The sequence below is a fragment of the Pelodiscus sinensis genome, chromosome 14 (assembly GCF_049634645.1).
Source record: "Pelodiscus sinensis isolate JC-2024 chromosome 14, ASM4963464v1, whole genome shotgun sequence".
NCBI lineage: Eukaryota > Metazoa > Chordata > Testudines > Trionychidae > Pelodiscus > Pelodiscus sinensis.
The window spans coordinates 42,565,809-42,578,151 of NC_134724.1; the positions used below are offsets into that span (position 1 = coordinate 42,565,809).

Consider the following 12,343-nt stretch of genomic DNA (forward strand, 5'->3'; position numbering starts at 1 on the left):
GCCTCTCTGGAAAGTGAGCCTATAAAGTGAGATTTGTGACATCAGGGAAGCACAATTGAATTTCTCTCCTCCTAAAGAAGGAACCAAAACCAATTCATCCGTAATACCCAGCCATTAAATAGTAAAGTTATTGAAACTATTAATAGGTTTGGTGAAAAGTGGTATTTACATTTCAAAGTTGCTTTTTAACAAGCTTGTCTTCAAGCTGACAAGCAGATGAAAAGTTCCCCTGCACTTTTTTCCCCAAACTTGATTTTTTGGCACTTTATGAAAACACGTACAGTGTGCTGTGTATAAACAGGCATTTGAAAGGCAGAGATGAAGCTAACTTTCAATTCTGCTCCTCTCTGTTCTGCTAGAACTATTTTAATCTGTATATGCAAAAAGAGACTTTAGGATGAGATCCTGGCCTCATTTGAAGTTGTTGGGAGTTTTTTATTGACTTCAGCGAGGCCAGCATTTCACTTTTGGTGTAGTATCAGAAGATCCTGAAGCAAATTATGCTCTCATTGATACCATTGTAAGCTTTTGGGGTCAAGATCTTTTCACTTTGTATCTTGGTACAGTGCCTATCACAATGGGGCTTGTAGAGAGGTCAGTCACCAGCAAGGGTATCCCTCATGACCAGGCATGGTGCAGTAGTCACTTTGACCCTAGAGCTCTTTTTGACAGCTTCTTTTTCCTCTCCTCATCTCTGAGTTCCAGTCTAGGGTCCCTGTAATAAGCAACTAAGTGCTGCATCCTCAGACTCACTGCTCTTTCCCAGCCCACTTCCTACTTTCATCTGCCTCCAGGCTCCTTTCCTCCTTTCTCCTTTGAGGATCTGGAGGATCTGGCTCCTTGCTCCATTTCCTGCCTGTTTGGGTCTGATCCCATTCCCTCCGGCTCAGTGACACCCACCTTCTGCCTGATCCGCAGGCTCTCATCCCAGCTGATCCACCAGGTAGGCACAGCTGGGGAGTTATCTGCTGTGTCTCTTGAACCCTTAGTAGATGTGACAGAATGGGTTTATACCCTCCAAGAAAGAACCTAACTTGGCTATGATGTTGAGATACCACCACAACATAAATGATAGTAACTATAATTCAGAAAGCATGTAACTTCTAGCTGTCCTCCGTCAAAATTGTAACTGTATATTCTATTTTCCCCCACACGCTTGGTTTGTCCTGCAAGAAGGTTATGACTAACTCAGTGCCATTAACAAGTCAGTGCATATTGTACAAGAACGATGTAGATTATTGTGTATTATTTTCAAAGCAAATTCCAGAGAACAGTAATTGCTTATAATAAATCTTTGATAGGGTTTTACACTTACTTTTGTAATAATGTGAGTCTAAAGGGTTGAAGAGTTCTAAGATAATTGGCATAAATATATAATTAAGACCCTCATCATTATGAAGCAAAAAACAAACCCCAACTCAGATCAAATATGGGTGTTTTTTTAATCTAAATCTCCCTATCAAGAGCATTCCTAAGATCTGGGGAAGTTTGCTGTGCATTAAATCCTGGTGTTTGCGGGGGGGGTTTTTCCAGGAGACACACATAGTTTAGCACAGTTGGTCTTTATAGCTAATGCAAACAGTGTACTTGTTTTAAACAACAAATGCTTTTAAAGGTCCCAGCTGTACAGTATATGGCATGGCTCTTCAGGCAGTGCTGCACTGTTGAAATTTAGCTGCAAGCTGTAACTTAGTTGATAAATTGTATATAAAATATACTGGGACAGATATGTTGTAGGACAAATCTAGAAAGAGCAAAAAAAAAAAGCCCAGTAGTTTCTCAGTTCCAATACTGAAAAATAACTTACTCCTTGAAACCGATCCTCAGTAGCCATCCGCAGGCCATCCCTATATAAAGAGGCTTGAGGCAACTGTCAGTGTAGCCACTCACAACAAATTGCTCACCCAAAGTAAGGACTTCCAAAAAGAAGGCTCTCATTCCTCCAGTTGTATTATATGGATTATCCCTTCACTGGGTCCTAGGCAAATGTAGAATGCTAGGTCACTCTACTGGACAGATACGCTAGATGCTCCAGCAGCAAGAACACATTTGTATTAGCTGCATTCTGACCAGCATACCTGCACTAGTGATTTGTAGGGCTGTCAAGTGATTTTAAAAATAAATCGTGATTAATCATGTGCACTGCCCCTTTGAAATGCTGCGACGGTGTTTCCAATGGGCAGCGCTGTAGAAGCCCGGGATCAGCTGGAGTCCCTAGCCGACCCCAGGTGACCCCAGGTCCGTGCCTTGCTTTCCCTTTGGAAACGCCAGAGCAGAGTTTCCAACAGGCAGCACTGTGGGAGCCTGTGGTCAGCTGGAGTTCCCAGCTGACCCCGGGCACTGTGTAGTATTAAAAAAAAATGGAAAGGCACTTCATAGAGGCAGTGCAACGTGGAGCCAGGGATCAGCTGGGCACTCCAGCCGATCCCAGGCTCCTAATGCACTGACCCTTTGAAGTGCAGGAGTGGTGCTTCAAAGTGGCGTGGCAGCTTTAACGCCTGCTATTAACGCGTTAAAAAAAATAAGCGCATTAATCCTTCTGTGCATCAATCGCAGGCATTAATGCACATCAATTGACAGTCCTAGTGATCTGTTAACATAACACATGGGGCTCCTGTGACAGGGAATTTGCTTAGCTCACCTCTCCTATCCAGCTCAGTTTGTGACTGGCTTCTGCTGCCTAGACACTCCCCTATTTAATTCCTTCGTGTCTTCCCCCTCCGTTGTCTCCTGGGGCCAGACTCTCCACAGCCTCTCACCGTGTGTGCATCTTCCCATACTTGTAACAGCTCTTGAAACTGTTGCTGAGCCTTTCTGAGGAGTTATTTGCTCTGCAACATTGTTCGTTAGTCCATTATGTGGTAACATTAAACTCAAATACTGTGTTCACATACCTAAAATGAACCAGCCAGGATCTTAAGGTGAGTCAATGGCAGAGCAGGAAATTCAACCAAAGAGACCTGATAACCAGGACTGTGTTGTAACCACTGCACACCCTGTCAGTGTATTTAATGTGTTCTTGTGGCTGTGATCCTGGTGACTGCCCATTATCCGGCATTCAGGAGAAAACAAAACACTTCACTGAGTGAAAAACTTACAGTAACAACGAACTAGAAAAAACAGCTCTTCCACCTCATCCTGAGCATATCACCTTCCAAACTGAGGGCAGCTCTGACTGTCCACCAAGATTTTTTTTCTGACGTACGTGTGTGTGTGTGTGTGTGTGTGTGTGTGTGTGTGTGTGTGTGTGTGTGTGTGTGTGTGTGTGTGTGTATACACAAGCATGTGCACTTCTGTCCCCCCCCCTTTCTCTGTCACTATGCATCAAGGTCTGTCATCCTCCCATCCAAAAAGGACTTTCTTATAAGGTCTGTCTTTCTTATATTTATGTTAGCAAAGTATATTGGAGTATCTGTGAAAATAAAAAAGAAATGTGTAAAGTCCTGCCTCAGATTAAATGAAAAAATATTTTTTTTAAATAAATCATTTTTCCTCAGGAAAAAATAACTTAGCTCTTTAATTTCATGAATAGACTCCTCTTAAACATAATTTTCTATTAAGTGAGAATACCATTCAGAATTTTGCCTACTAATCAGCGACTAATAGCACCTTGTACTTGGCAATTCTGTTACAGGGCTTTTTCAGGAGGAGTCAGCAAAGCAATGCCACATACTCCTGTCCTCGTCAGAAGAATTGTTTGATTGACCGAACTAGTAGAAATCGCTGCCAACACTGTCGATTGCAGAAATGCCTTGCTGTGGGGATGTCTCGAGATGGTGAGTCCAGGGCTGCTGCTAGTCCAGGGTTGGCATGTATGAAATATTATTTTATACATATTTTATCTGCTCATTGTAATAATGTAGGACTTTACAATTACTGACTGCTATGTTCATATCTGAGAAAACCCCGTGGCTTTTACGTACTGTGTTCTATAATGAAAATGTCGGTGTTATCAGAGAGCTAAAAGTTATTTGTTTTTTTTTTCCTCTAACTTACCTAACATTTGCCCCAAATGCTCGTTACACCCAGATTCTTATTGTTGTATGTAAGAATCTAATAATCAGATCAGTACCGACCTGCATTATTTACAGTTTACAGATGAGTCAAATATTTGGCTATGTATAATGTGTGAGAGTTGAAGAGTAAAGTTGAAGAATGAAAATACTTAAAATATTTTTTCTAAGCAATGAGAACAACCCGATAACTTCCTTTAGTCGTGATAGTCAATGTCAAAATTTTAAGTGTTCTCAGTACTAAACCCACCTTATATGCCTGCTTGACGTCTTCTATGCATATTAAATGGAGAGGAGATATTTCATGTCACGTTTTAAGGACATTACAGAATACAAGGCCAAACTCGCAACTAATGTGGATGAGTTGCATCTCCATTGATTTCACTGGAGCTGCAGCCGCATATACCAGCTTGAAGGTCTGGCTCAGTCTTTCCTCAGTTAATACTATCAGCAATGTTCCACATTCATAATCCCAAATGTTCTGAAAACCCTTTGACATATTTTTCATGTGCAATTAAAAGTCTGACTGTTACTGAAAATCTCTAACCTAACTGGTGTAGGTTTTTTGGAGTTGCATGACCTGCTACAGAAACACGTGCTGATAGTCTTCTTCCCAAAAACAGGAAGCCTTTAAAGCTGATATAAATCCCAGAAAATGTATAGCATGTTCTTAGGAATCACTGTAATAGGCAAAGCCACTGATAAGCCAACAAAAGTCTTTTTATTTGTATGTGCAAATTCATGAATACATCTTTTCATGCAGTTTATTTATCTTATGGATTTATTTACTATAAATCATTGAATACTTTTTTGTTTCACACTGACAGCCTTGAAACATTGATAAATGTCAGTTGTCATAAGCTGGCTCAATAGTTTTTTCATGTGCCTCAGTCCTATAAAGCTTGCTATTTGAGCCTCTTCTGGACAGAGCCCACCAGTTTATACCTAATCATGTATTGGCTGCATTTGTGTACCACCAAATTTCATTGTTCCTTGTTTTCTACCAGCAATTTTTGCCTGGATGTTGTAACTGTGATGTCAGTGGAAGTGTACCTAGAATGAATATGATCTATTATCCATACAGTTAGAGAACTAATGAACTACCAAAATAACAATAAAAGTAAATGGTTAAATTAAATGTTTTATTGAAACTACCATTTAAACAATACAAAATGAAACAGGAAATGTGGTAGTTAAGCTGTGGGTTTCCTGTAGGTTCCTGGAGATATTTTCACAGATCTAGGTTTTCGTAACGTGTTTATCACTGGTATCTAAGTACTCGTGATGGTTATAGTGCAGTGGCAGTGTATGGAAATAAAGTGTATTCTTGTATATATATTTCAGCTGTAAAGTTTGGTCGAATGTCAAAAAAACAGAGGGACAGCTTGTATGCGGAGGTGCAGAAACATCGAATGCAGCAACAACAGCGAGATCACCAACAACAACCTGGAGAGGCAGAGCCACTGACACCAACATACAGTATCACCACCAATGGGCTAACAGAGCTACATGACGACCTCAGTAATTACATTGATGGGCATACCCCTGAAGGTAGCAAAGCAGACTCTGCAGTTAGCAGCTTCTACTTAGACATACAACCTTCTCCAGATCAGTCGGGTCTTGATATTAATGGAATCAAACCAGAACCAATATGTGACTACACACCAGCATCGGGCTTCTTCCCTTATTGTTCTTTTACAAATGGGGAGACCTCGCCAACTGTGTCCATGGCAGAATTAGGTAATAAGAGAGAAAAGTTTCCATTGTAATGCTTTAATAATACCCTTTGGATTCAAAGTAACACATTTAGCTTTCTGTGAATTCTGCTCTAAAATTATACACACAGCTCTGCTGTTTTGATACAGCTGTAAGAACAGTTCCATGACGCACTCAGCACCCTGAATTTCATCTGGCATTTGTTGGCACTAGACACCATACAGAATCAGACCAGCAAATCCCACTGGCTCCTCGCTGGTAGTATTTGAGTGGTTTCCCATGATTTAGAATCCTAGTTGAACCTTGAATGCCAGCAGTTAGTTTAAACTCATTTTTAGATTTGGGCAAATACTATTCCGTGAGTGATTTATTTGATGAAGAACAGCATCTGCTCCCAGCTCTACTCCGTTTTCCAGCATAAAATGAGCAGGCCTGGTTCTCTACTACTTTGGTGTCGTTTGCACGTGCTCCAGGTGGGTCCCGAGTGCTATTTTAATCCTATGGCTTTTTATACTCAGTGTACTCAGGTGACTCCAGAAACTACAAATTGGAGGAAAATCGGGTCCCAAATTCATCAGAGAATGAATTCGAGGAAGATCTGTTAATTTCCCTAGCGCCCTTTTAACAACAGTTCTACTTAATATGTTTTGTCCTACATTTTTTTCTCCCTGAATGTCAACTTGAGTACTAAACTCCACAAAACTCCGAGTTGCAAAAGGACTTAAGAAGGGCTCTGAAAAGTGATTTGCCAGCGTTACACAAATGGTATTTAAATCCCAGTTTTCATAGTTGAGCAATGTAGGGTTTTAAAATATCTGCTTTGTTTATTTCCACAACGTTCATGATAAATACTCATTTACAACATCAGTAAAAGGATGTATTTTTTTTAAAAAAGCATACTCATTGACAAATCAGCATATCACAAGTTTGATTCCCTCATCCCCTTTTTTTTTAATAGACATGAAAACTGATTTTTTGAAACTCGTGTTTGAAGTCGTCCTCTGCTTATGGAACCAAGTTTGCTGCGATGCATTTTGTTATAACTTTACAACCAGAGGATTATGTCCCTGTTTCAATTCAAATAAACTGAGTCTTAGATAAGTACAAATGAAAAGAAGAAATATGAAAATAAAGACTGTCAGCAGCTTTGTGTCAGCCAAATGGTTGTGTGTGGTTTCATGGGTGGTTATTAAAGGATAACCCAACATAGGCAAGGAATTGAAAGCTGCCTTATCCTAAGTGAGATGCTGAGTTTGAAGCCTGGCTTAAAGTAATGATTTATTACATTCCTCCCCATTTTAATATGATTTGGCTAGCCAACATGGACAGGGCTATACACTGTAATAACCATATTTAAGTATTTTCCAAACTAGGGTCCCAATTCAGGAAATATTACTTTCCTGAAAAAAGGATATAGACAGATGATTAAATACTTTTCTGAATTGAGGCCTAGACTTGTGCATAGCACCTTTGTCAAATCTAGCCCTGTGTATCTTGCAAATACACCCTCACCCTGGGCTTCCAGATGTTGTCTGGATTCTGATGTTGTTTTTAATGATATGTATGAAATTGCTGCTGGAGCAACTATTACTTTATGGTCTATATTGTGCAATTTAGATGGTGGATGTGACACAAGCTTTTATTAACGGTTGTAATTTAAACCTGTAGTGCACTTGAGAGAAGGCTTCACATAGACCATTTAGCATGATGTGAAACAACCTGTTTTCTGGTGTGAATTTATTAGTTGAAGACTTTGTTTCCCAAGCAAACATACACATGCAGTTTTTACAGAAAAGCTGGCTTAAGAGGCCTTAAAAGAAGAGTTAGATTCATTATAGGGCCAGAGCTCAGCCAGAGAAGGCACTAATTGCAGAACTGTGCAAGCTGGACTGGGGTTTGCTCTTTGATCGATCTCTTTCCTTGAATAGGAATGGGCAGGGAGGCAGGTTGCAAGTCTAAGGGCAAGTTTTTTAGGTGTCTGTTTCTGAAAAACTTCACCAAAAATATATACAAATCTATTATCAATGAACCATTCAGATGTGTTTTAACGAAGCATATTATCAAAAGAAGGATTCCTTCTTGAATGAATATATTGTATGTAAACTTCCATCATGTAGAAATGGCTACACTACTACTTTAAAAGTAAGGGTAATTTGAGACTTCATTCGTATTGTTTTTAATTATCTTGGTTCTCTAAAGTGTTTTATACCAAGATTTCTTTTTTAAAAATCAGGCCTAGAGAAAAGAAACTCGCCTTTCGCAGGTAGTCGGTCTCTATGTTGCAGTGCTCCAGCTGGTATCTAACATTCCTTTTTAAATAAATCATTTCTCTTATTTCAAATGCCCATGGATTTAGTTTTGGAGGAAGATGCTGGTTTGACAGCCCCGACCAGACATGTTGTTTGTTTATGGAGCAGCTTACAGCACCAGCAGGGCTGTCATCATCCCACCTTCACTACTTTGCCTCCACCCTAAACTGATGGGCCCATTGACTCCTGGGCCTCTCTTCTGTAACTCCTAAGAAGGAGTTTAACTTTTGGCTCCAGGTTTCAATGTCAATAACAACACCAAGACCTGCAGCCAGTACATTACATTTAGAGAGAGATGAAATTGTGAGTTTGCAGATCCCAAAGCTTTCTCAAGTCCTCGTGCTTTCAAATGGGGTTTCTTCTCTTAAAACTGAGTAGGCAACTATGGCTCCTAGAGAGAAGAGCTGTTTCTCTCAAATCTCAATATGCCTACTTCAGCCCTTGTTCACCTAGACATCATAACTAAGCTTTAAGTTAGTAATGAACTAATAAAGCAGCATGGTTATTATTCATTGTGGTTCATGAAACTTTTCTATGCCTGCACTTGTGAAAGTAACATACTGTACGTAAATGGGTATACACTGCCCTCTACTGGCTGGTTTCCCATCGCTGTCAAAGCTATTAGGATATGTAAACACTGCAGGAGTATTTTATTGAGTTTAAATCAAAGGTGATTTCATCTAGCTAGTTTGGATACCAATAGCAGTTTAGCTGCAGCAGGCCAGGACACTAGGCACTTACTCAGGTGGCTAGCCAGCACTAGAGCCTATGCTGCTGTGGTTTAACTGCTAATGGTGCCTGGACTAGCAAGATTAAAGCTAGCTTGGGTGTGTCTGCATGTGCTGCAATCACACATCCAATTGCCATATAAAGAGCCCCTTACAGTAGGCCTACGTTGCACCTAGGAGCCTGCCTGCCAGCCCAGGTAGACAGATTCATCCTACCTCTGCTTGAGCTACTGCACTAAAAATAGGAGTGTGGATGTTACAGCAGGAGCAAGGACCTGGGTTCAAGTTCAGGTGGCTAGGCTGAGCTGCTCACCCACCACAACATCCATGCTGTCTACTTCCATGTGCTGGTTTGAGCAGAAGTAGCATAGTGTGAGGTTCAGAAACGGGCAACAAAAATGATTAGCAGTTTGGAACGGGTCCCATGTGAAGAGAGATTAAAAACTTGGACTTTCAACTTAGAAATGAGGAGACTAAGTGGGGATATGATAGAGGTCTATGAAATCATGACTGGTGTGAAAAAAGTGAATAAGGAAAAGTAATTTATTTTTCCTCACAATATAAGAGGGGTGACCAAAGGAAATTTTTCTTCACTCAGTGCACAGTGAACCTGTGGAACTCCTTTCCAGAGGATGTGGAGAAGACTAAGGCTACGTCTACACTGCAGGCTTCTTGCACAAGAACTGTTTTGCGCAAGAGTTTCTGCACAAAAATTCTTGCACAAGAGCAAATCTACACTGTCATGTGCTTTTGCGCAAGAGCATCCATGGCAGTGAGGATGCTCTCTTGCGCAAGAAAGCTCTGATGGCCATTTTAGTCATAGGGGTTTCTTGCGGAAGAAACTCCTGTTGCCCGTCCACACTGCCTTGCTCAAGAGAGCATCCACTCGTGGGGAGAGGAATAACTCTTGCGCAAGAAGCCCTCTTTTCCAATGCTTTACTGTAAATGTACTTGCACAAGAACGCATGTGCAGTGTAGATGCTCCGCAAGTTTTTGCGCAAGAACAATTGTTCTTGCACAAAAAGCCTGCAGTGTAGATGTATCCTAAGACTTTAACGGGGTTCAAAAAAGAGTTAGATAGATTCATGAAGATTAGGACCATCAATGGCTATTAGCCAGGATGGGTAGGAATGGTGTCCCTAGCTTCTGTTTGTCTGGAAATGGATGATGGGAGAGGAATCACGTGATGATTACCTGTTGGATTCCCTTCCTCTGGGGTCATCTTTGGTATGACCTAGTATGGCCGCTCTTATGAGTCTATCTAGCTGGGCTGGCAGGCCTGCTACCACCTGTAGTATACACATACCCTTAGGAACCAGGATTTTTTTTTATTTGTATCTTTTTTGCAAATGTCATGCAGTGTTTTTCAAAAGGACAAGCCACGGTGCTATATCAGAAAATAGATTAAGGTTCTTTTCATAATAACTAATGTTTCTAATCGTAATTTCAGCAGTGCACTCCTCTGCTGGACAGAAATCATACAGGGATTGCTTCGCTCTTTTAATGCATGCCACTTCTTGCTCTCTCTCTTAGAACATCTTGCACAGAATATTTCAAAGTCACACATGGAAACTTGCCAGTACTTGAGAGAGGAGCTACAGCAGATAACATGGCAGACTTTTCTTCAGGAAGAAATTGAGAACTACCAGAACAAGGTATGCTAAAATGCCAAAATAATACTATTTAGGCCTTATGGTGTTTTTAAGGATGTTAATCTTCTTGTAGCATTCTGTAAACTATTACATTCAGCTTTTTCATTTTTTTTCCTATTCCAAGTAGGAAATTTTGATTGATTTGTATTCAGGAGAGAAGTATGTTATTTGCATCTTTAACATGTCACTAATAATAAGCTGTAATGAAAAGTTGCAAGTGGGTTGTGATTACGCTGGATTTCACACATGGGCTGTGTCTACACTGGCCCCTTTCCAGAAAAGGGATGCTAATGAGACACTTCGGAATTGCAAATTCCGCGGGGGATTTAAGTATCCCCTGCGGCATTTGCATGAACATGGCTGCCGCTTTTTTCCGGCTCGGGGTTTTGCCGGAGAAAAGCGCCAGTCTAGACGGGATCTTGCGGAAAATAAGCCCTTTTCCGGAAGATCCCTTATTCCTACTTTCAAGGAATAAGGGCTTGTTTTCCGCAAGATCCCGTCTAGACTGGCGCTTTTCTCCGGCAAAACCCCGAGCCGGAAAAAAGCGGCAGCCATGTTCATGCAAATGCCGCAGGGGATATTTAAATCCCCCACGGAATTTGCAATTCCGAAGTGTCTCGTTAGCATCCCTTTTCCGGAAAGGGGTGCCAGTGTAGACACAGCCATGGGGTTTTTGCAGGTGTGATTCATAGTCCTGATTACTTGTGTTTAAAGAACAAGGCTTAGGAAGAACCTATCAGTGCCACCCCAAAATGGTAGAATAAGTCTCTGGATTAGTGAGAGCAGTGCTCCCTATGGCTAGGTCCTGTTTACATTTCTGTTGCTTAATTTTTAATATACCCAGGCACCAAAAATCCTTAAGAGTAAGAAAAAAATCTAGAAGGACCAGACTCAGAAAACCCCAGATTGGTTGCTACTGGGTTCTTGTCATCCATGTCATACTGCTGAGCATGTATGTGAGGACAGATGGGCTGTTTTGTCTTCCCTATGTTGACCTCACACTGTATCAATAAGTGGCCTAGTATCTTGATGCAGTATTTCAAATCCCAAACACTCAAGTATCATGAGTCAAGTCCCAAAAAATCATTGATTTAGCTTAAAAAACATAAGATTTGGGGCTTGTTTTTAATTCTGTTTTTTAATCTTTTAAGTTTTCATGTTTTCAAAGTTTTCTCCACAACAGGCAGGCTGAGAGGGGTGACCCCCCCCTTTTTTTTAAGTAAGTCTGAGATTCTCTCAGACTGGTTTGTCTCCACTAGTGCTTTAATAAATGTATCAAATATCGTGAGACTACAGCTAAAATCTTGAAGTTGGCAATACCGTTAATAAAACTGAAGTTTGGATAAAAAGTTATCTAGATCAGGCTCAATCAAGAATCTGCATGCAAACAGATTGCAATTTATTACCCTGGGGTCTATTTCAGCATTGTTGCTTTCCCAGGTTCTCTTTTAGAGCATGTGTTTTGGAGTACCTATGTGTAATCCGATGTTGCAATGTCTCTTTTGTTTGTGCATTTGGCCTTGTCTTGTGTAATGGGAGATGTACAGGTTGTACTGCCCGAAGAGAAACCTTGGGAAGAAACTGGCTGTCAGCCAGTCAGAATGGGGATAGTCTGTTGTTGGAGAAAGTGGCAGGTCTACTGGGCGGGACCAGTACCGTAATCAGTAGTCAACCAAAGTTAAAGGTCCAACTAGAAGGCAGGAGCTGGGTACCAGAGTCTTGGGTAAAACTGGAGCCTATAGTATTTGGAGCCTATACTTCCAAATACTTGTTCCCACTAGCTACCCTGCCACTGTCTCAAGCTTCTCAATACCCATATTAAAAACTAACTCAAAGCATTCACTTAAGTGTTGGGTCAAATCTAAATTCTTTAATCCTTTAATCCCATCCTCAGTAGTTAGCGGCCCCACTTTTCCTTCTTTCTT

General features: G+C 40.8%; 1 protein-coding gene across 2 annotated transcripts in view; it reads left to right on the top strand.

The window, feature by feature from the left end:
• RORA (RAR related orphan receptor A) overlaps positions 1 to 12,343 on the top strand; it is a 552,151-nt gene that overhangs the window by 523,608 nt on the left and 16,200 nt on the right. Inside the window, exons 4-6 of one of the 2 annotated variants that reach the window (XM_075897683.1) lie at positions 3,635 to 3,776; positions 5,358 to 5,564; positions 10,300 to 10,421. In XM_075897683.1, the coding sequence (XP_075753798.1) occupies positions 3,635 to 3,776; positions 5,358 to 5,564; positions 10,300 to 10,421 (471 nt within the window). Of the gene's footprint in view, positions 1 to 3,634; positions 3,777 to 5,357; positions 5,754 to 10,299; positions 10,422 to 12,343 lie in introns of both variants that reach the window. The other variant, XM_075897682.1, reaches the window with a different exon arrangement.